General features: G+C 34.8%; 1 protein-coding gene across 2 annotated transcripts in view; it reads left to right on the top strand.

The window, feature by feature from the left end:
- Positions 1-26,492, top strand: part of LOC118274255 (uncharacterized) — a 37,051-nt gene that overhangs the window by 2,070 nt on the left and 8,489 nt on the right. For both annotated transcript variants that reach the window (XM_035591694.2, XM_035591693.2), the window contains exon 2: positions 24,670-24,774. In XM_035591694.2, coding sequence (XP_035447587.1) covers positions 24,714-24,774 — 61 coding nt within the window. In that variant the 5' untranslated portion in view covers positions 24,670-24,713. The remainder of the gene's footprint in view (positions 1-24,669; positions 24,775-26,492) is intronic.

Here is a 26,492-nt window from a genome sequence, read left to right as displayed (position 1 = left end):
AAAATTGTAGAGTGTCAAAGGTTTATTTTTTATTCATTTGCGAAATAATGTCACATTTAAATCCGAGTTAAGATAACGTCATTTGGTTTGGAAAACCAGATGATATAACCCCTCGTGCGACTCTTTGATTGGAAGATGATCCGGTTGAAGTCGAAATTGGAAATGGTGGAATCTTTTCATTGAGGATTAAAACAGTAATCTTACGTTTTACATCGGTAACTCCAATTGAAACCAATTTTGCTTATAAAACGACTGCTCAAAAGAATATTTTGTTGGTTGATTTTGTTTGATTTAGGTTAAAAGTCATTTGATTTTAAGTTCCTTTTTGAAGTCGGGTAAATATTTAGTTGTTTTTTTTTATATTTAGGTAATTCTTTACATGCGTCGTTTTTAGTCTAATTTACAATTTTATCAGTACACTATGAAACACGAGCTGATTACAACCTTCTTCATGAATGAAGTGTGTGAGGTTTATTATAAACACAAGATTTTTCTGTCAAAAATAGCAACATAGTAAACTTTTGCGAAAAATCCTTCGTAAAAATATGAAAATTCTTTTAACACAGTGTTGTTAGCAGGGCTTTACTGCTAAGATCCGCTTTCACGAGTACGGCAGTGAGACAAGTCTGCCGTGGATTTAAACTTTGTTACAAAAATTGTTAACGTTTCTGTAGCCTTTTTTATCACCTGAAATATATGTTTATTTCATGAAGTGACATTTACAAAAGAAGGAGTTATGAAAGAAAGTTTATTTTATTTTCTATTATTTGGTGGAATACAAGTTATAAGTCTTTCCCTTTTTTACGGGATACATTTCGATGAGTGTGCGGATTGCACAACTTGATTACCCCTAATCCTTTCCATCAACGAACCCCAAGACAATTAGCGAAGCGCCATGGTAGATATCCCACCCTCTCGCTTGAAGCGCTTCGCTTCAAGCTTCTTTTGCAAACCGTTAGGAAATTGAATTCTTTTGCCGGAGTCTGTTTCCTAATGGGTATATCCTGAGTGTTATAAAAACTCGAGTGAATAGGTTGCTTATGAGTAGACATGCTCTATCGTAGGCCACATTGTCACTTACCATTAGGCGAAATAGCGGCCAAACGTCGACCCATCATATACTATCAGGACTAAGATACCAAATTATATAGATACAGTCATAATATCGACACAATCACACGATACTTTCCACGAAATTTCTTACCTAAAGTACAATGGAGCCATTACCAGTAATCCAACACAATATAAAATACTATCGCTAATGCTTGACTTTTACGAAACTTCCCACAAAATAGTAGAGTTCGGAAACTTTATATTCTCGTCCTAGTTGTGTAAGTGCTCTGTTTTATTCAATACTTACTTCCAGACAACATTTATAACTCATGCGTAAGAGCCTATATTAGGTAGGAACTTTTTAGTATCTGAAACTTAGCCACAAAATGCTTGGGACATATTTATATTTTAGCTAAGTATGTTACTTACAGTACTTAGTTACTTTTGTCTTTTTCTTGATAAAAATCAGTAAAATTTTAGGCTACAATGTATCGTAACTGAACCACTGCTCAAATTACAACTTTATTTTTAGTGCAGTAAGGTTGGGAGTCTAAGTAAGTACCTCATTATTTCCCATTTCGATTTTCTAAAGCAATGACACTATAGTATTGTAATAAATGGAACTACGTGCTAAACATTGCCTATTTATCTTAACTTTAATACCTTTTCATATCCAACGCTTAAGCTAATCTAGTGCTCTCCTGGTATTAATTGAGCTGACTGTTTATCAGACTTAAAATTGCTATAACGGCCAATTTAGATAAAATATATTAGATTTACGTGGTTTTTAATAAAATTGGGTCGAGATTCTAGATTTTAATACACCATTAGTAAATTAAAATATTGATTCATCGGCCTATATTTTTGCTGTCTACTACAGCTTATCAATTGTCAACATAATTTCTTTCTGAGGAATGTTAGACGTTAAGTGTTATCAAAGGATTATTTGCTTCTCCACCAACATAAAATGTGATTTTTTTTTGTTTAATCCAATAACATTGTAAGTCTTACAAAGATCGAAACCAGGATTTCTTACCAGCGACCATCGAGACAGTTTAAATCTTCTCCTTCTGGCCTTTTCCCAACTAGGTTAAAGTCTCAGTTATAGCTGTAACCAACTGAAGCTAAACGTTATTGTTTATATACAAGACAATAGTTAGGTGCATGGTTTCTACAGCCATTCGACGATAAAGCCTAACCGTTGGTTAACCGATATTTTGAGACTTGAAACTGTGCGTAACGGCAGCTATTGACGTTTGTGTAATAACTGGAACTTCGGTCTTAGTAGAAACTAGGAAGTATCGTGAACTTGTATGTATAAGATGAAATCAGTATATGTGTTATATATATTATAAAACGATTTTAGTATTGTAAATACATAGATTATAAAAAATCAACTTTGCTCTTTAATGAAACTGTTCAATGACTATAGTATTTTAGACACTCTATATTAGAGTACATAGAAACATTGTTTACATGTTGTGTTAAATAATAATAATGATGATTACATAACTCTTGGTTCAGAGCAAGATTTCAACCCACGGACCCGGATTTCATTCTCACATTGCCGATATTCCATTTCATCGTACAAAACAGTTTGGCTTATCATTCATTAAACGACTGCTCACGAGGGGAATTCGTTGTGGTTAGAACGCTAGAATTATTTTCAACGCAAGGTGAATTGGCATTTATGAGATAAGCCGATGTAGGGTTTGTGGGTCCTTTAAACTGAGTTTTTAGGGCGTGAATACTGTCTGTAATGTTGCTGTGTTATTGATTTTGTTGTATGGATTATGAAGAGGAATTTTTAATGAATTTTTCGGAATTTTTGTTTAAGTCGAATGCTCTTAAAAATTGTTGAAAATATTTACAAGTAATATGACAGTTTAATGAATTGATTAAAAAATTTACTTCATATGAGTACATGTAACCATTGTTAATAGTATATATGTTTAGTATTAAAATAATTTGGAGAAAAACCTCTATTATGTCAGGAAAGTCTTGAACGTAATTAAAAACTTTACATAAAAGTAAATAGCAAGGAATTAAAATTGATTATATTAAACTAAGACTATTTTTACTCCTTAGACTGCCATTGACAATTTATTTAAGGAAAACAACATTAAAACTTGGAGATAGCAATACGAAAGAGTCTTAGCGCCTCGTAGATACAATTACTGCCACTTAGTCTAGACTCAGTAATTAAGACAGATTTCGGTAAATCTTAACATTATTTCAAAGAAAGCATTAATTGAGAAAATATTTAGATTTAAGCAATACAAATTAAGTTATATAGAAGTTTTAATATGATTTATTATTGGTTCTGAGTATTCTTTGAAGCTATAAACTCTATTTTAATAGGTTTATTCGAACTTGAATGACTTTGCATGTATATGGTAATGAAGATGACCAATAGGACCCTTTGTTTTATAGATCTATTCATAACATCATATCGGGGCATATGCATAGAATTCATATCATACATCATTACAAGATTTCAATCTACATTGTTTTATTCCAACATCTTAGGAAGCTATTTTAAAAGCAACTTCTTTTATAAAAAAGTGCTTAACGTTATAGATGATTCGTGGTTTATATTAAATTTCAATGTTACACTGAACTACATAATAGGCTATTTAAATAATAAAGTCAACCAATCGCAAAGTGATCACAAACATCATCACTCTATCTGTGTTCGATTGGACAACAAATTAAATTGTACACTTTACCAGGCAAAGGATTAAACAAAATTGATTTTTCCCAAAAAATAGTCAAGACACGTTCTAGTTGATTTTCAATTTAGAAAATAAGTGAAAACGAACACCTATGTAAAGCTAACATTATATTTAGGTTAAGCCTAAGTATATACCTAGGCTCATCAAAATTTTAATCAATCACAGTCCATTTTTGTTTAAATACAGACGGTGTTATTAATTTCATTGTAGTTTTCACCTAGAAAGCATACAACACTTGATGTCAAGTAGCAATGATAAATTACATCGTATATAATAACGGACAATGTAACAAGGGTCATCAATGACATGAACATTGAGTGAGAGGGCTAATGACCACGAATAAAAATAACATATTTTTGATCTAAAATCGATTGTGTAAATGTGAAGGGATCGGAGTTTAAGTCGATTTTTATTGATACATAGTACCGGGCCTGTTCGATTTGAATCAGATTATTTGTTCTAGCACTTCGCCTGCTGCTTTTTCTATGTGAAATTTGGATGGTATCTCTCGAGTCTTGATAGTAAAAGAATTATTTTTCTTATCGGGATATAACTATAGATGTTACAGCATGTAAGTAAGTCAAAACCAAGATTAGTTTTAAAATCAATCCAAATAACAAACACAAAATTCATCAGTAATAAAAAAGTAAGTATGTCAAAACAGTAACTATTTATTTACTTAAAATTTTAATTGCTCATCAAACATTATGTTCGTAAATCTAGCTAGATAATCAAAAGACTTAGTCCGTAGTCACATTAACAATTTCTGTGAACGAGAGAGTATTTTATACTCTACCAATATACGACACTACACAGACCAACGTAGGCTTAATAAAACGGTCACGTTGGTACCATTGGGAACCTTATAAATTAAAAACTCCAGACATTTCCGTGAAGCATACCTGAGAAGGGAACTTTACCGGTCCATTCTGCAATTTTATTTAACTTTTTACAACAGATTGTTCAGTTTTCTAGCACTTTGCAGTGTTTGTTCAGGCTTTTTGTGATGTCGAGCACTTTGTGATTGTAGGTCGTCATCATTGGTTTAATGAATAACTTAATTAATTGCTATAGAGTTCATTTTGGGCATTTACATGAATATTTTTGTCGTTGGAATTATTTATGTATTCAACAGTGACTGACTAGATGTGTAGTAGATAGAAATACATTTAAATATAGTTTCTCCTATTGGTACTGCATTGTTCACGTAAATATCGAAACGTACATTAATTAGTTATGTGGTTATTTGGCCTTGTCTGTACTCAATACCATATTATTTGCTACAAGGCGGGTAAATATACGTTGCTCCTAACAGATACGCAAATTATACGAACATGGTTTGTGGGTGTCCGCAGACAGTACAACTTCGACTACCCGTTTTAATTCGAACTGTGGGTTTCATTTACATACATGGTGTTTTAATAGTTTGAACTGTTTAACAAAATTATAAAATATAAACAATTAAGACCGTGATGAATTAAAATACACCAAGTCACCGTTTCATCGAAAAGACCAATGTGATTCTCTTATTTCTGAATTCGAATACTAAATAGGTACTTATGATAAGTTATGATTCAATCTTTTTAATAGTAGTAGAGCCTATTGAAATTCAGAAAGCGTAATTTTGCAATCCATTCTCAATTTAAAAACCCTGTTATTATGATGTTAATCGATGGTTCCAATTTATATTGTTCTCAATCGCATTAAGATTTAATTATCGACTTAATATACTTACCAGCTTTAAAATTAAATGTATACATGTATAATATACTGAAAAGTAATTTCATACTTTAACAAACAGTGAAAAAGACTGTGAAATGCAATTTCATTCGAGCACAAACATATTTTACTTAACATCAACCAACTCTCACGAGTATTCGTATGATATAATCCTGTTACACTACCCAACATAGCATGTTTTTAATTTTCAAACGCAAGAACCGCATAAAAGTACGAAGTGTACAAACAGACTACCCGACGTAGTATTTTTCTATATATTTTTTGCAATGTCGGGTGGCAGATAACCGCGTCTTGCTTATTACGTTGCTTTAAGTAGATCTACTTTTTGTGCACTCGTTTCTGACCCACTTCAGCTGCCGTGACGTAAATCGAAAATGAAATTTTATTTGAGAAAAGCTGGTTGCTTATTAAATTATTTTGTAAACACCTAATTGAAAAGCTGACATTTTACAACGCATTTATTTTAAACTTTATGTTTTCTTTTTGAGTGTGATTTGAGGTGAGATTTTACTTCAATTTCCTTAATTCATATACAAATTATATGTTAAACATTAAGTCGTTCCCAAAACTATTAATTATTTCCATTTTGTTTTACCAGGAAACGGTAGATCTGATATGAAACAGTAGTAATAAACATTAAATATACAGACCGCAGCCAATGGCAGTGTTCCAAAAATTACATACCTATTTGAGAGGATAGTCATTATTTCCCGCGAACAAATGAACTGATACGATTCATGCATACATACGTACGTGGTATGGAAGCTATGACGATTCTGTATTGTGGTAGTGTAAATATCTTGATTGTATGGTCGATGTGTGAGCTGTGGGCCTCAATCAGATTTGTTTTCTATGAGTTAAAAACAAAGCTACCGTATTTCTGTAGTGGACAAAATTTTGCTATTGTTTGCGTATTTAATTTAAAATATATTAGTTGTATTTATTACACATTTCACAATAATATTTTGAATTATTACAATTAACGTTAAACAATGAAAAACTTTACATAGGAATAATAATTTTATTTCCAGGTCACACAGTTTAAATTGCGGTCACACAATTATCATTGTAAATTTCGAATAAACATTATTAGTACAAAAGCCAAATTGATATTTAAAATGATTCCATACATAAATAACTGTAACAAAATTCTCCAAAAACAAAAAGGAAAACTTTTGTACAATTGCTTTACTCTATGTCTAAATCATAAATACCCCACATTTTCTCTTGGGGGACATAAGTTCCGCTCCAGTACATCTGGACCAACTGAAAATTTATTAGGAAAAATAAATTAGGTTTAAAGCTTCGCGTTTTAGTTCTAATTTGTTTTTTTCCTGATAAATAACGCATAAAACGAAACGTTCGTAGCACTTTGCTACGGGCTACGAAAAACCGTAGCAAACAATTTTAATTGTATCAACTTTACAAGAGCGATAAGTAGGGAATTCGTTTAGCTTTGTGTTTTTCTGGTATGTATTCTATTTCAGTTGTAACCATTATTCATTATTTATCATTAAGACATTTTATATGAGACAAATTCAACAAAAATGTTTTTAAAAGACTAGACTATACAATAGTAAGACACTTAAAAATAAATTATAGTTAAGTACAAAGAATTCTTAAGACGCTGGAAGTTAAGATCTGTTTATTACTTCATTAAAAAAGACCAACGGCAACGCTTAAATAAACCATAAAATTGGATTCGATAGTTCATAAAAAATATGATTTTAACAACACAATACTATTAAAAAACTACTTCTAGATTTAGGTACCAACCCCCTTTAACTATAAAAACTAACTTGATAACCGCAGAATCGTAAAACTTTAAGTACATAATTCATAAACTACGTATACATCACCTATATAAAAGTCTGATCAAGAACTAAGGAGGTCGAATATCAAAATATATGACATTTTCAAATATTGGCATATAAAAATGATAAATTATGCGTAATATTAGCTTTGAGAAACAGTTACGTTCGAAGCACTTTGAAATAAAAGTCATAATACTTATTTTTAGAGCAAAATCTATACAATACAAAATATATATGCTGATACTGAAAAAAAATATTAACGGACATTGTTTTTTAATCGAATATAATACATACGTACATAATCTCATACCTGTCTCCCATGGGGGTAGGCAGAGACAATGGAACCCCAATTGCTTCGAATCTTAAACTAAACCAAATAGGTCTAGTAAGAAATTTCGCAATCCTAGCGAAGCTACATATTTAATAGAAGTGCTTTACAGCAAATGTAATAGCATTTTTGAGAATATAATAGGACGTGGATAGCACCGAAAAGTGGACGGTCATTTTTCCCTAGAAACCGCGTATTTTGTTAAATAACCACATGTATCTAAGAGCAGGAAAGCATTACAAGAGGACCATAAAAATGATATATTATTCTTAATCTAGGAGCCTGGTACTGCATATTGCTTGTACTAAGGCGAGAATTTAATATAAGCAGCTCCGTTTTTGCCTACTACGGTTTTTCTAAGCGTGTTAGGCGTTTCAAGGAATACGATATTATAATATTATCTTTTCTTTTTAAGGTCAAATATTTTACGGTGGTTTCAAACACAGCCCCTTTTCTGTGAAGTAATGCTAATTTACATACATACATAACCTGACGCCTGTCTCCCATAGACCCCATAGCGATTAAATGGAACGCCATTTCTACGAATCGAACATACTTCCTTTGCTTCATTAAAAGTCATCAGTCTTTTCATGTATGCTCGTCGGTTAAGTTTACTTTTAATTTGGCCCTTTTTTATTATATCGCCAATCCGGTCGCTATATGTCCGTATTCATATCGGCCTTGTATATTTCTTTCGTAAATCTGCTTTCATCCATCCTTTCTACAGGTCTAAACCATCGGAACGTTCCCTTTCATGCTAATTTTATCATACATATTTTTCAATAGCTCATTGCTTGTTACGTCAAGCAAATAAAAGAAATAAACTATGTTATAGTAAATCAATTAATCACATGATAATTGTGTAACCTGATTACCCTTACTCTTTTCTACGGATTTAGAACTTAAGGAAATCATTTAAAGGAAAAGCCAGTGTAAGGATTACCATCAGATAATTCACTATTTCCTTGTTTTCTTGTTCTTAATTAAATACATTGCCATGGTTCATTTTTGTATCGTTTTTACTATGTACTATACATAACAGTGTCCAGCAACAAAGAGACGAGATGTTTGATGGTTTGAGTTGTATTTGTCTTGTCGGAGTCTCCCATAGGGGTTCAGAAAAACAGAGAAGCACCCTACGTTCCAATGCCGAAAATGCTCATAAGTGAATTGTGCTGAAAAGCCTGGTTCTTAGTCGTATTTTGAATTTAAAGAGGGTTAAGAATATTTTCATGAATCTGGTTAAAATACTTGATGAAATAAACCTATGTAGTTATATTTGTCACTGAAACAGGGCACTATCCACACCTAAAAATCTCATAACAATAGGATATTCAACTATATTCGTTTTAATACAAATTGATATACTTCAACAATACACCACCATTTCCACCTTAAGCGCTTGGCAAATATACTTGGCAACCGATTTAAAACCATGACGCAATAAATAGCACGCACTACCACCAGACAGCGAACGCGATACAAGTTCATCCATAAATATAAGAATATTGATGTATATCAAGGTATTCGTTGACAAGTTATCATTTATTTGACCTAGACAGTGATGGATCAACGATATTTTCGTCTCTCAAAGTGATTTTCCCGAAGCATTATAACTCTTTCATCTACGTTCTATAGACGGTTCGTGAAATTTACATAAGTTCCAAAGGAAAAATCTACAAATGTTTTTCAATATATATCATGTTTATTTTTGGAATTATTTTTAAGCTTTTGTTATTGTTATGGAAAAGTTTTGAGATCAGATAACATGATATAAATAATTCATTCGTCGGCTACTATTTCAACTGTGAATAAAAAAATGTACGGTATGTCTGTACAAGAAACCAAATAAATATATTCCTGATTTTATGTCCTAATTTTTTATGTGTATTCATCTTTCATGTAATAATGAATCGCTAGATGTCTTATTGCCATTGCTAAGCGCAAATCTCGGAAACAACTGAACCTAAATTTCTTATAATTATAATAAACAATAAGAGAGATGCGTAAAAAAAATTCCAACGTGAAACAATGTTCGAGTCTGCTAGTACGTACTACTACTATAATTGTGTTAAGTTGAAATATTTAGTCGATTACTATTAATTTCATCGTTAACAGCAAGCAACTTTTTTTCACAAAATTAGGTAGCTATAGGTATGCCAACGAGGTTCCATACTAAGGGTGCTTTCCACCAGACTTGTGCTATCATATGTAATACTAAGCTGTGAAACTATGTGACCGTTTCCATTGATACTAAGCTATGTAGATTTTTGAGTAAGATGTGCTGTGAAAATGCGTAGATCTAATATGCCATTTATCGATAGTAGGGAAGGCATCGTCCACGCATCCATGCATGCGTACCACGAATATTTCCATACAAAAAACATAGCTCAGCTGAATCCGTTTCCTACAGTGCCTCAATCAGTGATTGGTGAAAGCCAAACGCATCCACAGGAACGTAGCGTAGCATATCTCTGATGGAAAAGCACCCTTAGAATATCTTAAGCTTTAAGCTTTTGTAATAATACCGAGTAGTGAACAGATTTCCCTTACTTCTGCGTTTCATCCTATACAAACTCGAGTATTACGTCCCAAATACTCCAGCCTTTATTCTGATGATTTTATTGAATACAGACAGATTTCGTTTGAAAACACATTGAATACCCACTGGAATCTGCAAGTATCTGCTGAATGATATCTACGTAGGTATATCTCGGTTTTATGAGCATAACAATAGGGGAACGGGACAAAGACTAGTATTCCCGAAATACTTTCTTATTGTGGTCACCCAGATTCTTTTATGATTTGAGATTTCTGGTTTTCAAATTACGTGACCTCAAAAGCAGGTTTGTTTGGTGAGAATCGAAGTGAAATGTCACTGAAATGTTCACTTTAAACAGAAAACCAAATCTTCTTAAACATATAGATAGGGCAGGTGAATTAATCAAAAGGAATTGTTCAATCGTCCTATTCCGCCACCATTTATTTTAATTTCCTCTCCATATTGTTAAAAATACTTTCCGAATTTGAATCATTTGCATCATTTAACCACTCTCCCCACTTAAATGTCAATCTCTTAAATTAAAGGGCGAAGGAAACGTCGATCCGATTTGAATACATACATTTTTTATTTCTCGATTTTGTACAAAGGCGGCGCAAAAGGCATTTTAAACAGAAAGAAAAAAAACAGCACCGTTTTGTAATGCTAATTAAAATAACCGGCTTTATAAAATTTGTGTCGTTCAGACAGATGAGTGAAATAACATTAATTTTCCTTTTTAAACAGTGAGTGAATAGGTACCTATATCATGTTAGAAAATGTAGTAAAAAGAACATTATGTAACCGCCAGGTTCATGAAATAATCAGAAATGTGTTAATAAACGTTGTAGTAACAAAAGTGGGTTTACTTCTACATCTCATATCAAACTAAAAGTTACGTATTATGAGCACATTACGATAGAAATCCACTAGGGAGCTAAAACGTGTCACTAGTCTAAAAAGCCTATCGGTACTCCATTTTCAATTTCTGATGAGAATATATTGAATGGTCCTCTAGAGACTCTGCATTTGATATAACTTAGGTATTATATATCATTTAGACGGTGCGTAAGGAGCGTCGCGTTCCACTCGCGCCTCAAAGAGCGATCAGACCACCACAGCTGGTGCTCAGTAGAGCTGATACGACCTGGAACTGCGATCTATCAAGTTATCGGGGCTCTGGCTCAAAGCAGGAATAGAAACGGGTTGGTCTTAAGTCAGTAAGAGTAAAACACTCCCTCTTGCCTGACCCGAGTAAATATTTACTCAATGGATAACCTAAAATAGTCTTCTTTAAAAACATCATATACTTATGTAATGTTAGGTACTAACACACATACGTAACTCATGTTCTGTTAGACCATTTATCATTTGAAATTGGTTCGGACCTTCAAGAACTCACCAAGGTCACGAGAAATTTCTATGAACATAATAATGTATGACAAGAACATTTCTCCTTACATCAATAAAAGTTCTACTTCCAGCTAGTAGGTTCTTACATATGTAGGTACAATTTATCTATCATTAATCTTTCAAAACTTCTGATTTGTTCTATTACGCAATTATATGTGTGTGTCTTCAAAACCTTGAAACTGTTGGAAGTACCTTTTAGAATATAGCAAACAAAACAACATAAGATAATGCGAAGGTGGACATTTTGATTATCTTGCTGCAGTAATCATTATCCAGATAGTTAGATAGTTATAAATCTCTAGCCTCTTCTAGCTATTTGAAATATTGACGTGTGAAAGTGTTATTTTATAACCTACTTGCAGAAATAAATATCATTTATAGTTTTTACGATCCATGTCCACTTGCTTATAAATATGACTTTCAATTTAATATACAAAAATATTCTTTTTTTATATACTTACAATCAAATTATACAAATAAAGAATAATTTGTGTTACTGCAACAACAAAGTAAAGTTTCAGTGTATGAATAATAATTATAATCCATTAAAGTAGTAGTATGACCAGTATATAATAAGTTTTAGTTAAACCAGAGTTACAGTCAAACTGCTTCTGGCTTGTTAACTAGAGTCTCGTGCCAAGGTGTCACTTAAGATCCACTACATGTCATTTAAATTACAGGGTTTTGCCAGAAAACGGTTGGGGTAATGGGGTAAACTGACACTAGTAGGTAATGGATTAAGTATTTGACACTTTTAAGTGTTGTCGCTTGGACATAAGACGACTTTGGTCAAGTTTAATGGATTTTTCAATGCTTTATGGAACTTTTTCTGAGTTAAATCTTAAAAATGTGATATTCTATTTATGGCAGGGAATAGTGATCTCCATGTTGTGACGCAATAGTGTTAACAACTACTAAAAACTATTTTATGAGCCTACATTGTCTTTTTATGAAGTTAATAACGATGCCTTCAAAAAAATGTAAATTGTGTAATACCATATTCCTCAGGCTTTAAATACTGAAAATTGAAATCTATTACTATTATTAAAAGAATTACAATCACAAAACCACAATTTAAAATGTTCTACAATATCAACTTGGCATTTATTACTACTAGTAGACTATTTCGATCCATTCATCAATCTCATTCAGACAACAGTTTTCCACAAATCTCTTCTTGAAGACGTTGAAGAAATAAATGATCGAGTAATCATTGTACGAAATGTTCACAAAAAGTTTATTTTCATTCAACAAATAGGTAGTCTGTGTTAGGACTTGCAAATGAGGTTTTTATATTTAGATTCAGCTGGTTTGGCTTAGAAATACAAGATCTTTTTACTCTGTTTCTGTAGTATATGAAGTTATAAATTATGTTGGCATAATAAGTAGTTAGATTTTTTAAGAATAGCATTTTCTAAGTTAGTTAATAATTACTTTAGCTAAGTCATGACAACTAATTAGACGTAAACATAATAGTAAATATGTTTAGGTAAATTATAAGTAAACAAAAAAATATTATTTTACGTTTATTTATTTTTAGCTGGTCGTCCCACTGCAGGGCAAAGGCCTCCCAATCCTCCTTCCACTCCTCTCTGTGCTGAGCTTTCTGCGGCCAATGCGTATCGTAGTTGTCAAGTACGTCCCGTTATCTCCTTCTGGGCCTGCCGCGACGTCTGTTGACGTTGAGTGGGCACCACTCAGTTGAGAGTTTTGACCGCCGCTCGTCCGACATGTGACAGGAACGGCAACACTTTAAAACACAAAAATATTTGATTAAGTAATTGCTAGTCGTCTGGTTTCATTATTAATGAATAATAGAGCTCAAGGCGATGGATTTCTAATAATAAATCATGTTTTCTGAAATAAAGAGGTAAACAAATACAGGAATGTTTTAAAAAATATCCTTACTACTACAATACAATGTTTTTGTCGATAGATCTTCGTGTTATACAATGTTTTGTCATGTAATTTTCAGAATTACAGCTTAACAAAAACGTGTTTTTCCCTCAAAGTACATGGTGTTTATTTGAGACACGTTTCCTGCTTGTTTCGTGTTGTTCAGTGAACCATTCAATAGGATCTTTTCCATTTAAATAGAATTTAATGCCATGAGTGTGGATGTATGAAGGTGATGGAAAAATACATAACAACTGTATTGGGAATCTCTTCCTGTTTATAGATTTCTGTGGAAAAGATAAACAATGACACAGAAGGATGTCTTACATAAATACATACATAACCTCACGCATGTTACTCATGGGCGTAGGGTGAGGCTATGGAACGCCTATTCTTACATACCGCTTTCGCTTTATCCACAGTCATCAATATTTTCATGCATGCATGTCGGTAAAGTGTACCATTCATTTGGCCCTTTTTTGAATTTGAATTAGATTAAGAAAATATATATGTAGTTATTGTATATCTGTATATCATCTGCAGCCACTATATTTCTACTTTTAAATTTAATAAAGACTACCAGATGTGCTTTCTATCCTAATATTATAATACTATAATTCTATTTTGTCTATCACCGTCATATAAAATCAACTTACATATTCAGAAATAGGCCACAGTCAGCCTTACCCCCATCATACCCTTGTTCCCGTATGCTCACTGACATTCATGTCAATTTATAAGTGACTACAGAAATAGTACTGGAAGGACATCAGATTATTATAAAGTGACTTAACAATTTTTATGCTGGTAATAGCAAAATTCTGCAAGTCAGTAAAAGCGAATTTTACGTGTTTGCCAGGTAAAGTTTATGAGAAAACTCTCTGGAGAATCCAGAAACTAATATTAGAATTGTACCTGCTTAAACATGAAATCTAGAGAAGACGAAAGACCTTTCGCTTGACATACTTTATTAGTTATTATAGTAATCGGCTTACTCACGTAACTATTTCATTAGAAACTCGACTAGTTTCAAGCCATGCTAGAGTATTATCGTAAGCAGCATTTCGCGACACGCGACATGGCGAAATTCGCGTTGATACTGAATTTTCCAGTTTTTACACGCCCATCGCGCCCTCTACCTGGACTCTGGCATGGCTTGAAACTATTTGAGTTCCTCATCAATCAGTTACCTTAGTAAACCAATAACTATAAAATAAGTACTTGAAACCACATTGCCAATGAGATTGAAAACCAACTGTTAAATAAATACTAAGCTAAATACATATATAAAAAAGATTAAAACCATCTCATACGAAACCTTGTAAGGTAATCCTTCAGTTTTAACGTCAGCAGGTCCTTATGCTCTCTATTACGATTTTCTTGAATAAATAATGGTATTAAAGTTGCGACCCGCTCGCCTTCAAGGACCGGAAAGGGCAGGTTAATGTATCATACTTTACCGCATCATAATGCGTAGTTACCAGGATTAGACGCTGTTTTAGTAGCCATACGGTCCACTATCCCTTTATCCTTGTAATACGATAATGTTAGTATTCTGTCTCTTTTTTATTTCCAGCCATAAAATAACGCGAGGTCTTTGCCCCGAGTAATACAATACCTTGGACTTAAGTCCAGACTAGAGTCTGGTTGGTATTGAAAACCGGCGAAATTGGAAAACCAATAATACTTTGGTTGACTGTGAAATCGGAATTGAAATCGAAAGCATTTGTTCAGCAATCAGTCTGTTACCAACGAAGCACTTAAGATTATTCTATTTAGCGATATTATTTTAATTCGTATTCGTACTGTTTTAAAATAGACCGAAGGAACGTAAAATCTAAATATTAAATAATGTAATAGAATTAATTCTATGTATTTTTAATTACAACTACATTGTGTTCATGAAATAATTAGGCCAAAGAATTCCTAAATTATGGTAATGTATTTTGATTCGGTTTTCTACTCTTATATAAAGCTAAACAGGTTGTATGTTTGCATATTATTTTTGTGTTGGATAGTCCATTAATTATCGAGGAAGGCTATAAAACATCACGCTACAACCAATAGGAACTGAGCAGATCGGGTGAAACCGCGCAAGAGTTATCAGTTTTCTATAACTGTTGAAATTACTTAAATATTTACTTTACAAAGGCACCTAAAAGCACTCTAATATACCTTCTGCCGACAGTAAGTTCTATAAGCCCACTTGAAAGGGATTTTAACGACACTCCCTAAACCATTTTTAGATGTGTGCTCTTTATGATCAAAGATTCAACGGCACGCGTTTGTTTGATCTACAATTTTTTCCATCCACTTTTCGTATTTGTTCCCACCTTTGTCACCGAGACTTCTTTATTTGCATTTAAGGTTCTAAATAAATAAAAGGGATATCTAGAAAGTTTGACTGCCTCGTTGGTCGAGTGAGTTGAGTCGAGATTCCTCGGTCGGGTAAAAAATTACTGGATTATTTTCGGAATTTCGAAAATTTCTCAGTAGTAGCACGGGGTCTGGAATTATGCCCAGTATATGGCAATAGCCTCAACTTACATGGGACTTATAACACAAATGGTGAAAAGCGGCATTACGAGCCGTAATGTGCACCTCTGCCTTACCTTTCTGGGATAAAAGATGTGACGTCAGATGTACATAATATCTAGAAAGTTCTTAGTGAAACAGTCAGTCGTATATTTTATGTTATACTAAAGTAAATCCTATAATTTCCGAAAATCTCTGTTCTTCGTCTACGTCTCACGTTTCGTTTGAGAAAAATGAAAATGTACATATCTTATGAACCGCTCGCATATCACGTTCGCTACATTATTCCTAAGATATTCTTCAAATAGTACTTACTTCTAAAACTTTTTCCACTAATATTCTAACAGTACCTAAGTTTCGATGCGTGAATCAAATATACTTTTATTGGTTTTAGCATATCGCATGTATTACTAACGAGTTTTCTGGGAAAACTTGTAGATATTCAGTTTGATTTTCTTTGATAAAAGTATTCATATATCCTAGTCTCGTATAAAAGTATTCCAAGTATCACTTTCATGATTTTTTTCCTCTGTGAAGTATTAAACTATAGACTAGTCACGTATTCTTGGTAAAACACAATGGAATAACTGAAAACCTTAGAAACATTACCTACAACTATTCATAATTTATTTATTTATTTTATTTATTTATTTATTTATTTATTATAAAAATCTTCCTACACTCTCATTACAGGATTTTCCCAATGCGACAGTGAGGCTTAACCTAGTTGTACATAATAAACTTAAGAAACTAAAAATAAATTATATAAAAAATAAGGAGAAAAAAAAAAGAAACAAAACACAATCATAATGAAGAAACCCTTACCTAACCTATGTATTACAAAACTACTAAATAACCTTACATAATAACATAATTATACAATAACAGTAACAAAACAACTAACCTAAAATAACAAAAAATAAATATAAAATAAGTACATAAGGAACTATTCACCATCGTAACTTAAAATAAACAATAATACTTTTGTGAATTCACTCGAAGGAGCTGTAAATATGTCAATCTGATTGTGGAGCTTATTGATGGTACGGATTGCGCGAGTCAGTGGTGCTTTAGCAAGAAGATTGGTCCTCGCCGTTGGCACTGCCAATATTGGCGGGCGCCGCCGTCTCCACACGTAGCGGTCTGGTACAGACAGACTCAGGTGACGCAGAACTCCCGGGTTATGTTCCAGACCTCGGAGCAACCTCACCAAGTAGGCAACTAAGGCAAATTTCCGCCGTACACCGAGCTGATTGTAGCCCACCATGCCGAGCACAAACAAAGTGGGATACATCAGCGGGTAATACGGATATACCCCATACAGCTTCCAGTACAAATGTCTGGTGAACTTATTCTGTACGCGTTCCAACATTAACGTGTACTTTGTCTCGTGCGGATCCCATATGACAGCACTATGTTCCAGATGACTCCTGACTAATGCGTCATACAGGACCCTAACTGTTGCAATGTTGGTGAAGTTCCTCGTCTGCCTCAAAACAAAACCTAGGTTCCTAAATGCCCTTTTGCAGATCTTCGTAATATGGTCGCGAAACGACATCTCCCGAGACACAATAACCCCCAAATCCCTCACCTCCGTGACACGTTGCATAGGCACCGCGTCCAGCACGTATTCATGCATGAGGGGCACTCGAGCACGGGTTATACTCATCACCGAGCACTTTGCTACGTTGAAGTACAGCCTGTTCTCCTTACTCCATTCCAGTACTCGGTCTATGTCCTCCTGCAATCGCTCGCAGTCGGATTTACCTTGTACTTCCATCAGCAACTTCAAGTCATCCGCGAACAGTAAACAGCAGCCATGTCTAATGACGTCGGGCAAGTCATTTACCATTATTATAAATTCAAGGGGACCCAAATTACTGCCTTGACTCACTCCTGATCTGGTGTAATATGGATCGGATGTACACCCCTTATAGTCCACGTACTGCTGTCTATCTCGCAAATAGCTCGAGAAGAATTGCAATAGATGTGGTGTGCAGCCAACCCTTGCAAGCTTCTCCAGCAAGATGTCATTGTCTACGGTATCAAAAGCTTTCTTAAAATCAAAATAGGCAACGTCAACCTGCACACCAGCATCTACCGCCGGGACCACCCGCGCCATAAAGTTTAATAGATTAGTGGCCGTACTGCGCGCCGGGCGGAATCCGTGCTGTGCGTCGGAAAGCTGCCCACTTACCTGCCTCTGTATGCAGCGCTGAAGAGCGGATTCAAACACCTTGGCCGGCGTCGACAGTACTGCCACAGGTCTATAACCACTAATTTCTGATCCCGCCTTCCCCTTAGGTACAGGGATGACTCGTGTTATTTTCCATTGTGCTGGGAACGTCGCCGAGCTGAGAATAACATTAAAAATATAAAGCAAGGGTTCCGCCAGGACCCTAGCGCAATCCTTGAACAAAAAAGCCGGTATTCCGTCCGGTCCTGAGGACCGTTTCGGCTTTAAATGTTCCAGTGCCGTAATGACGTCATCCCGACTAAGTACATCAACGTGCACTCTCGCCCCGCTTCCCGCTCCCGCTCCCGCTGCCGCGCGAGCATCTAATCGTGGTGGCTGCTTGCTATACACCGATTCAAAAAACCTCGCAAACTGTTCTACACACTCATAGTCTGATAAATGTTTACCATTAAATATAATAGAATCTTTTTTAGCGGAACTTTTCTGTGATCGGATGTACTGCCAGAAGGACTTAGGATCTTTAGCAAACTGAGACTGAATCTTATTCTGATGCTGCTTGTAAGCTGTTTCAATAGATTTTTTAATAAGTGACCTATATTCAGAATATTTTTTGTAATCCCTATCACTTTTAGTTCTCTTATATATTTTGTGAAGTCTTGATTTGGTTTTTAAGTCTCTAATTATATCATTCGTGTACCATACTGGATAACTATAACGTGACTTTGGTATTAGTTTTTTCCTAGGAACACATTCATCAAAAATTTTATTAATATTGTCATAAAATAGCTCTAATATTTCATTTAGATTATTCATCTCATACATGTTTTTCCAATCAATAGAAAGTAACCTATGATACAGTAATTGATAATCCGCTTTATAAAAGTTCCATTGTGGTCTATTATTGCTCGCCCGCACATCGGGTGCGTTCAAATCGGCAGCGGGGGCCGGAGCGGGCGCCCCGCTCGCGAGCCGCACACTTATCGCAAGCGGCGGGTGGTGCGCGTCTACCGGCACGAGCGGCGCGTCCGCCTCCTCGACACAAACGTTCTCGCTAAAACCTGAACTTAATACCAAATCCAGTTGCCTATTTAAACAATTGGGTATATTATTACTTTGAGTGAATTCACAAAAAGACACGAAATATTCATAGTAATTACTTATACATAATGGACATGAATGTAAATTAAAATCGCCTATTACAATGACTTCTTTATACTTAGAGCATAATTTTTCTATAAGGTTAAACAAAATCATATAGTCATTTTCCGAACTAGCAGGTGGAATGTATATCACTAAGCATAAGAATAAAAATCTGCCATTTAAGTAAACGGTAACACAAACTATTTCGAACACACAATTGTCAATAATAATGTCGGGTACATGTACTTGCCGCAACTCGAACCGGTGTGTGGCCACTAAAAACGCTCCGCCCTGTTTTCGTCCATCCGCTCGGTCACATCGAAGTATCTGGTACCCGGTAGGTATTATTTCGTGATCTTCAATAGAGGCATTGCAGCCTGTTTCCGTTATTGCGTATAAATCATAATTTAACGTCTCAATGTTATTCCTGAACTCGACCAACTTTGTGCGAAGACCACGTACGTTTTGATAAAATATATTAATATTATTACTACTCATTATTCGTTCTTTTGGTTGGCTTACGAAACCAAATCCATTCGTCAAATTCTGCATTCTTAGGCCAAACATCCGCTTGATTTAAGATATCAAAATAACTTTCAGATACTCCAATAACAAACGACGAGTAATCTCTCTCCGTTTTATGTTTTATTTTATCAATTTTGAACGTGGAGTCCGGGCCACATATAGATTTTACGTGTTCCGTTATGGCTTCAACGGTAGTGTCAGGGTGCAATCTCCAAACATGTAGGTGTTTTTTCCGTTCAGTAGCTTGAATTGCCTTCAAAGCTGTATTTGTGCCAACTTTAACATTTTTAGGTGACTTGTAGATTTTTTTATTTTGTACTGTGGTCCAGCCCGATTCCTTGTCTCCATCCTCAATGACAGTTGGTGCATCAACCATTGTTAAGTTGGTAATGCACGAAGCATTTTCCCGTAATACTGTCGACTTCGTGGCCCCACCTTTGTTTACCTTTTCAACGCGAATATTCTTAGACGAGGTTTTAGGTAGATTAGTGACTTCTGCAAATGTGGAAGTAGACGGAGTAATGTTGTGAGGCAATTCATGCGATATGTCGATAGTCTGCTTGGCATCAATTTTTTCTTCGAGTACCTTCATAATCTGTACTACATTGTCCAATTCTGTTTTAGTTTGATAAAATTGGTTTAACAGAAAATTAATCGCTTGCGCCTGACTGTCCATGCGAGCTACCATGTCAGATCTGAATTCTCTCAGTTCCTTAAGCAAATCGGAATCATTATTAGAAACTGTAGGTGTAAAATTTGCCTTGCTTCCCCGCTGAGCACTGACAAAGCTCATGGGTGTGGTGTAGGTATTAATGTCAGACTTCAACGTATTCGATCTGATTGGGGTTTCAATATTGCCAACTTTAGGTTTTGAGCAAACGCATTCCGGACAGATCCAGTTCTTCTTAAAAGACTGAGTATACGACCCAAACGTGCCTGTACTTATTTCCAAACACTCCAAGTCATACCTCTTTTTACATTTTTCATTTGAACATTCCATATTATTTGTGTCAGTTAATGCTGCACCGCAAGCCCCGCAATTGTTTGGCATTATTATTGGAATATTTGTTTCCAAGAAAACCAAACAAAATTCCAGGAACTACCTCGCACCTCGCCGGACAGCGCACGCAGGAGTGCGACAGGGATGAGTTAATCGCTTCTCGCAACCCGTCTCTTTCTCCCGAGGTGAGGGGGAGGGTACCTCGGCTTATGCGAACGGCGCGAAGTTACGCTTGCTAATTTCAATCACTAAATTAGTTCACGCCACTATAGTACTTGTTGCACTTATTGTCAATACACTTCATAGTCAAAATTGCGTCCATTAATTTACCACTTTTGGGGTAAAATTAAATAAAACAAAAAACACGTCCGCACTGTCCGCGTCCGACGAATTATATAGACACAGGCGAAATTGTTTCTGGAAAAATATAATATGTTTCAGTATACGATATTATTATTCAGTATTCTTATAAATGATTAATGCCATCAGTTACATGTCTATTTGCTCTACAAACAGTTTATTTTTTCATTTTCCACTTGGCTTCCCGATCAAATCATGCCGATACAATTATTTGAAACTAAAATTCCCCGAATTGGTGGGCAGAGGAGCACATTACGGCTCGTAATGCCGCTATACAATGTACAATTTGTACACCCACTTTTCACCATTCATGTTATAAGTCCCATGTAATAGGAGATGAGCCTATTGCCATATACTGGGCACAATTCCAGACTCCATGCTACTACTGAGAAATTTTCGATAAACGGAAGAAAACTCAGTAATACTTTGCCCGACCCGGGAATCGAACCCGAGACTCCTTGTCCAGCAATCGCACTTGGGACCACTCGACCAACGAGGCAGTCAATATTCTTGATTTAAACATAACATAAAGATTATAAAAATAAATATTCCCTAAAAATGAAATCAATGCGACCAATTCAAATGACATCAAGCACTAATCTATTTTTCATATTGATATCAAGAGAGAAGGCAGTTTTATACAGTCAGAAACGTCCTTGTTCTTCAGTACTAAGTAATTCGATAACTCAATGAAAGTTGATGTTACATGCTATCTCCAAGTTTCGAGTCGGGAATTTTGTCACAAGTCTCGAGACTTGAGACTGATTGCTTGAGTATTCACTGTATGAGAATTGTAAATGAGTTTACTCCTTTATATTATATATCTGGGCCGTGTGATGCATATATTATAACTTTATTCTTTGTTATTTATCAACTCAAACATTCATATTTCTTGTGATATTTGGTGATTTTATTTCATGACGGTTAATGCTCCTGTTACGTATTTTACTTACCTTCTTTATATTTTAAGTTGTCTCATACAAAACGGTATGAATATTAAATTTCGCTAGTGTTATTTCAAGAAACTTGTGAGATATCTCATAAAGAAGTTTGAACAACGACGTTTGACACAATCTCAACACTAAAACTGAGTTTGATGAGAAGAGCGATTGCCCATAAAGATACCACGATAGTGCAGTAAAGAATTCTCATCACAGTGGGAGAACATGAGAGAATATTATAAGAAATATGTGTATGTAGGTAACTGCCAACCAGTGAAAAAACAAGTGCCATAATAGGTTATTAGAGTTAAAAATATAATTAAATAACTAGTAAAGTACATAGCTATTCATTATCTATAATATCCTGCATAGATTTTTTCTATATCGTCAAATAAGAAGTCAATTCTAAATTACATGTCAAACCAATGCATTCAAAGTAAATGGAAAACCCGTAAAGCACGCTTCCTATCCGTATTTACAACACCAAGAACACAGCCACGAAGATAACAAATTGAATACAGAAAGCCAATTACAACACACTCCCTTCCACATCTAAGCCGAGAAACGTAAACTATTCCAAAACACGTTTAGGTTACAACTAGCCACCGAAGTCCATTAAGCGTTGTATTGACGAAAGACCCCCAGACCTCGCAATAACTGAACTATCTAAACATTGACCACAACTTGTGGCTGCACCTCCTCCGGCTAGCAGAGTGCCTACTTAATATCTCATACACCTCGCTGAATCTCGTGATATAAAATGAAAATTGCTCCGGTACAGTTTTATAAGCCGACTACATCCTACGCCCGTAAACCGCAACCCTGAAACTTTAGCCGTAGCTAACGGAAGCATTTCTTATTCACAAACACGCACGAACCAATTAACTTGATTTAAATTATTTAGGAACAAATCTGAGGTAATCTAAGTTGGTTAACTATTTTGTGATATAACTTCATTATCACGTCTGCGCTCTTGGGAATGGACAGTAGTGTTACACCCACATGTATTTAATTCAATTATTAAGACAAGTCCGTTGCGTGGGCTTTGCTAGACTTGTGGTTTGTAGTTATGTAGAATTGTGATACATATATAACATTTCTATTTAAAGAACGTTAATATAGCAACAAAAACAAACTTGTTTTCTCTCTTCATTATCTAATTAAACTTACTTCTACCGAGGGACTTTTATCACCAATTTCTATATTTAGTAGCAGATCTCTTGACCGTATAATTATCTTTGAACCTTAATTACATTCACGCTGATATTTTCGATAGCGTAACGCGAATCTAATGGCGAATTTCCTTCGTAATGCGAATGTTCCAATTGGAAATCACTTTGACACTAAGTACCTTTGATAGGTAGAATGAAAACCGATTCAAAGCCATTCCTAACCGATTTCCTCAGCCTCGTAAGCAATACCGTGAAATCTGCCCAATAAATTGTGGCAAACCCAATAACCTCACCACATTTGGGTAAGTTACGTATTAAGATTCTAAATGGGTCTTCAAAAAGTCCATTTAGATTTAATGGGAAAGTTAGAATGGAGAACTAGTATCTAACTTGCAAGTCTGTATCGTTTTATCTAGTTTCAGATACGGATATTAGGTTATATTTATTGGAAAAGAATAGTTATTGAAAGTAGCTAGCTTTCCACAGAATGGAATATCTCCTAAGTATTAATTTTAGAAGTTCTCAGAAACCATCAGCTACCTTAATGTTACCCAATATAACTCACATTTTTAAGATTAACACTAATAATATTTCTGCTACTGTTACTTTTACAACCAAAAACCCATTTTGGGATCCGTACAGCGTGTCAACCCAATTTAGTTTGGCATCAGTATGTTACGTGGACCGACAGACATGTAACCTAATTTATTATAGGTAATTTACTAGCACATAATCCACTATTGCTGACGTTATTTACTGGACCCACTGTCAAACTATTGATTGATTCTAACTATACATGACCTTGAGGTTTGACATTATAATAATTAAATCAATTTCTACGAAGGAGGTTTTGTCATAATCTGCTTCGCTTGACAGGCGTGTTAGAATTTGCAATTTAAAAATGGGGAGAGCACTCGCTGCTTCTTGATCTCTAATATATTTTTTTTATGGAACACGCCGTTAAACGAGCAGACGTATCACCTGATGGTAAGCAATCGTGCGTTGCCGGCATTTTGAGGGTTAGGAATTTAAGGGTTTTTGGGGAATCGGGGATTGGGAAGATTTAGAAGGGGGAAATCGGGCCTCCGGTAACCGCACTCACACAACGAAACACAATGCAAGCGTTGTTTCCGGCCGTGGTATCACTCCGGTCGAGCCGGCCCATTCGTGCCGAAGCATGGCTCTCCCACACAATTGTGTGTATTCTTCAGTCACCCACGAAAATAGTGGCGGTGGTGAAATGTAAATATGACATTTTTATATCAAATTTTGTTTTTACAGGTAAACGGCGAGCGTAATGCGCCTACGCCTGTGATGTCTCTAATATGCAGTGGGACGGCCTCTACTTCGTGTTTCTAGCGTTATGCTGCATCCATACTGCATCTGGTAAGTACCTCCTAAACTACAAATACCTTCGTCTATCTAGTTAGCACTAAACGCTTTTCACAGTGAAACCTAAATAAATAACATAAAATAAAATGTATAAAAATAAATAAATACACTTAGTGTCAAAAGCATAGCATGGATCGTGTTTGAACAGGCCTAAAGCACCGTCATTAATATGAAATAATAAACTAAAAGCTTAAATAAAAAAATGCACAATAGCATTATAAAAGCATTTAGAAGAGATAAATAATAAAATTGAAATAAATAAGAGTTTTAGAATGCAAGCTAGCATGTTCTTGCACTGTTGCCGACAAACAACACTACAATTATACATCAGCTGTACAGAACACTTTCATTTTCTTTCTGCTGATCTTTTTATAATGTCAGGGTCACCAAATTGACTATGTTCGGTATAATGTTAAAATTTTATAAGAATCCATTGCCTCCTAACTGTTATATCAAATTATCGGTCAGGCCCTACTTTGGCAGATTTTTCAATCCAACTTGATATGAGCTCTTAAATTAAATTTGTTATTGTTCGCACCACTACGGGATGTTAAAATAAGTGGACTGTATGCTGTTGATAGGCGCGGTTTATATCAAATGTTTGTTGAAAGATTTAAAACTTTTAATTTTGTGTTGAGTTAACATGTCTAGCTCGATATTCAATCTCAAATCATTTGGCTTGGATAAGACTAATGACTTTTGATTAGGCGAAAGAGTTATGTAAGATTTGTAGCAATTAGAGTTCCATTGTCTCTGCCTACCCCCATGGGAGACAGGCGTGAGGTTATGTATGTATGTATAAAGACAAATAAAATTAAAATGCATAAAAAATTACTGTTGTTTAAAGTTATCGCTAATTTGACGAATTCGTGTTTATAAACACAAACGCAAGTGAAAATTACCTACTAGACACAATTTCAAAGAAATCAAGAGCCAATCACGACAGCTTGTCATCACAAATCCCAATTACGTATTCACAACCATCGTAGATACAGCTTGAATACTTTATTGATACGGTCCGGCATAGGAAACCAATATCCGTATGAACTTTTGAATATTTGAAACATTCCAGAATTTTATGAACACAGCTTGACACACCTATTTCTCGATGTAGACACGTAGCCAGATATTTAAGGAGGTTTCAGGAATAAATGTAGTGTTAGTCCGGAAATTAAATGTCTTACTGAAGCAAGTGCTTGTCCAAAACGAAAGTAAATTATAGAATTCTATAAGGAAAATAAATATTTTGTATGTTTTGGAAGATTATTGTTTGTCGATTTTTCTGGATTGGGTAAGAAATACGAGATTTTTATAATAACTATCGTAAGTTATACTTTATTAGCTAAAATATCACGACGACAACGTCTTCAGGCTGCTACGTCAGCGCACGTTGCTCATAATTATAAGTCCCACTATGACTCGAAACTAGTAGAGCTTTTCTCCATTAACATACGTGAGTAAACCGTGATTTTTTAGTTAATTAAGTACTGGCTTTTTCAGTTAAGTTATTTTAATGGGCATTATTAGAGCTCCAGACACTAAACTCAATGTGTGTGTCACGTTAGGTCAAACTTTGAGCAATAGCGATGATGTTGATTGTAACAAGCAATAACTAGAACTCAATGTTTTTGTACAAAATAAGTAAATACCTTTTTCAAATTCCTTTAATCCATATTTTATCGTACTCTAAAACTTTAACATACTTTTAAGAC

This window comes from Spodoptera frugiperda, chromosome 3, assembly GCF_023101765.2.
Source record: "Spodoptera frugiperda isolate SF20-4 chromosome 3, AGI-APGP_CSIRO_Sfru_2.0, whole genome shotgun sequence".
NCBI lineage: Eukaryota > Metazoa > Arthropoda > Insecta > Lepidoptera > Noctuidae > Spodoptera > Spodoptera frugiperda.
The sequence above is the reverse complement of the archived record's forward strand: the minus strand, read 5'-3'. Positions and strand labels throughout refer to the sequence as shown.